Genomic DNA, 2,581 nt, shown 5'->3' with positions numbered 1-2,581 from the left:
TGGTTGAGGAGGAGCAAGAGAATGAAGAAGAAGAGGAGAATGAGACAAGAGGTGTTAGACCAACGGCTCAGGGGGAACTACTTACCTATAGTAGGAAGGGGAAACAAATTACGGGAACAGTACCTACAGTGCCACTGGTGCCAAGTCCCTTGCCAACGCCTGCCCCGACTCCTGAGACACCTACACCACCACCAGATTCCTCTCAAGGTGATTCCATTCCTCTTCCTACTCATCCCACACCAATAACCGTACGGAGGACTACTCGCAGTAATGCGGGAAATCCTCCCGATAGATATGGTTGGGATCTTGCTCAGTTTGTATCATATTCTAACATCCACCCTGCACATGGAGCATTCATTGCATCTCTGGACTCTGTTACTATACCTAACAATTGGCAGGTTGCAAAGAAAGACCAGAAATGGAAAGCTGCTATGCACGAAGAGCTAAGGGCCCTTGAGAAGAACCGCACTTGGGAGTTAGTAAAACTACCAAAAGGGAAGAGAGCAGTTGGATGTAAGTGGGCCCACTGTGAAGCAGAATCCAGATGGACAGGTTGAACGCTACAAAACACGTTTGGTGGCAAAAGGATATAATCAGACATATGGCATCGACTACGATGAGACTTTTGCACCGGTGGCAAAGATGAGCACTGTTCGGACCTTAATCTCTCTGGCAGTAAATGGTGGATGGAAGCTACACCAACTAGATGTGAAGAACGCATTCCTTCATGGAGATCTAGTGGAGGAAGTATACATGGAGATACCACCAGGATTCGATACAGATCAGACAGTGAAAAAGGTCTGCAGATTGAAGAAGTCTCTCTATGGGCTGAAGCAGTCTCCTCGTGCTTGGTTTGACAGATTCAGAAGGGCTATGATTGGTATGGGGTACCAGCAGATCAGCGCCGACCATACCATGTTCTTTCGAAGAAGTGGAGGTCACATCACCTTGCTTGCAGTATATGTGGATGATATGATTATTACAGGGGATGATGAGAAGGAGATTGCCCAACTCAAAATGAGACTGGGTAAGGAATTCGAGGTGAAAGATCTTGGCTTGCTTCGATACTTTCTTGGAATAGAGATAGCTCGAGGAGCGGAGGGGATCGTCCTATCCCAGAGAAAGTATGCACTGGATCTTCTCAAAGAGACAGGAATGTTAGGATGCAAACCTGCAACTACACCGATCGACCAGAAGTTTAAGCTGGGTGCTGAAGCTGGAGAACCAGTTGATCGTGACAGATACCAAAGGCTGGTGGGTAGGTTGATCTATCTGTGTCACACACGTCCCGATATCTCTTTTGCAGTAAGCGTGGTGAGTCGTTACATGCATGATCCAAGGAAAGGTCATATGGACGCAGTGTACCAGATTCTAAGGTATTTGAAGAATGCCCCCGGAAAAGGGCTAATATTCAGGAAGAATGAACACATGAGCATTGAGGGCTATTGTGACTCTGATTGGGCTAGCTGTGCTGATGACAGGAGGTCCACCTCAGGATATTGTATCTTTATAGGAGGTAACTTAGTCTCGTGGAAGAGCAAGAAGCAGTCGGTGGTGGCGAGATCGACAGCTGAGGCAGAGTATAGAGCTATGGCCTTAGAAGTTGCTGAGTTGCTATGGTTGAAGAGTATGTTGGTTGAGCTGAAGCTGGATCAAGGAGCTAAGATGAAGTTGTGGTGTGACAACAAGTCAGCCATCAGTATCGCCAACAACCCAGTGCAGCATGATAGAACCAAACACATCGAGATCGATAGGTTCTTCATCAAAGAGAAGTTGGATAGCGGACTACTGGAGTTAAGTCATATTTCGACTAAGGACCAGACAGCAGATTGTCTGACTAAAGGACTTAGCTCAGTAGATATGATTAGAGGATGTGACAAGATGGGCTTAGTAGATATCTTTCGCCCATCTTGAGGAGGAGTGTTGATATATTAGTATTAGTTGGGGACTTATTTGTAAGTTGTGTAGGGGCCTATATAAAGCCCAAGAGATCTCATAATGAATTAGGGTTTTCATTTACAACTGATTGTGTTCTGAACCACTATAAAAATTTTGTGTATTCCTTAGTTAATTTTTTAGTTTAATTGTTCGCGTTTATTTTAGTATCATTTTGGCTGTAAATTCTGCATTTTTACGAAAATCTGAGCATCTCAGTTCCACCTCATAGCACAAATCATGATCAGACACGACGTGCTGACTTCCCCGCATTAGAGGATTACCTTTCGTTCTAACTGATTGATGCTGATAGTTGCCTACCTTCAATAATTTGAGAAGCAATCAATCCCTTTCTTAACGTGCTATTCATTCCTGTGCACTCTTAAAAGTCACTTGTTTTTCTTTTTCTTTTTTAATTAAAAGTCACTTTCAATACAAATATAACAACGAAAACGATGAACATTAGGGACTATAATTTGATATCATAATATATCCAGCACTACGTACATTATTTTCTTAACATTTGGGAGCCACTGGGCTCACGCCCAATGTGGCAGCGACACCTGTCCCCAACATGTGTCGCTGCCACGGCATTAGTGATCCTCATGCGCGCATGTGGCTAGCATTACTCTAGGATAAATATAGA

The 2,581-nt window shown here is 44.1% G+C and overlaps 1 protein-coding gene across 1 annotated transcript; it reads left to right on the top strand.

Moving 5' to 3' along the window:
- Window positions 1,156-2,231, top strand: LOC109847070 (uncharacterized mitochondrial protein AtMg00240-like). The gene is made up of 2 exons (XM_020416317.1): window positions 1,156-1,516; window positions 2,155-2,231. The coding sequence occupies exons 1-2, from the start codon at window positions 1,156-1,158 to the stop codon at window positions 2,229-2,231; spliced, it is 438 nt and encodes a 145-aa protein (XP_020271906.1).

This window comes from Asparagus officinalis, chromosome 7, assembly GCF_001876935.1.
Source record: "Asparagus officinalis chromosome 7, Aspof.V1, whole genome shotgun sequence".
Taxonomy (NCBI): domain Eukaryota; kingdom Viridiplantae; phylum Streptophyta; class Magnoliopsida; order Asparagales; family Asparagaceae; genus Asparagus; species Asparagus officinalis.
The sequence above is the reverse complement of the archived record's forward strand: the minus strand, read 5'-3'. Positions and strand labels throughout refer to the sequence as shown.

Coding starts and splice junctions, on each gene's coding strand:
- LOC109847070 (XM_020416317.1), top strand. CDS start 1,156: ATGTTAGGATGCAAACCTGCAACTACACCGATCGACCAGAAGTTTAAG. Junction 1,517..2,154: donor ATATTGTATCTTTATAGGAG/GTAACTTAGTCT, acceptor TGAGCATCTCAG/TTCCACCTCATAGCACAAAT.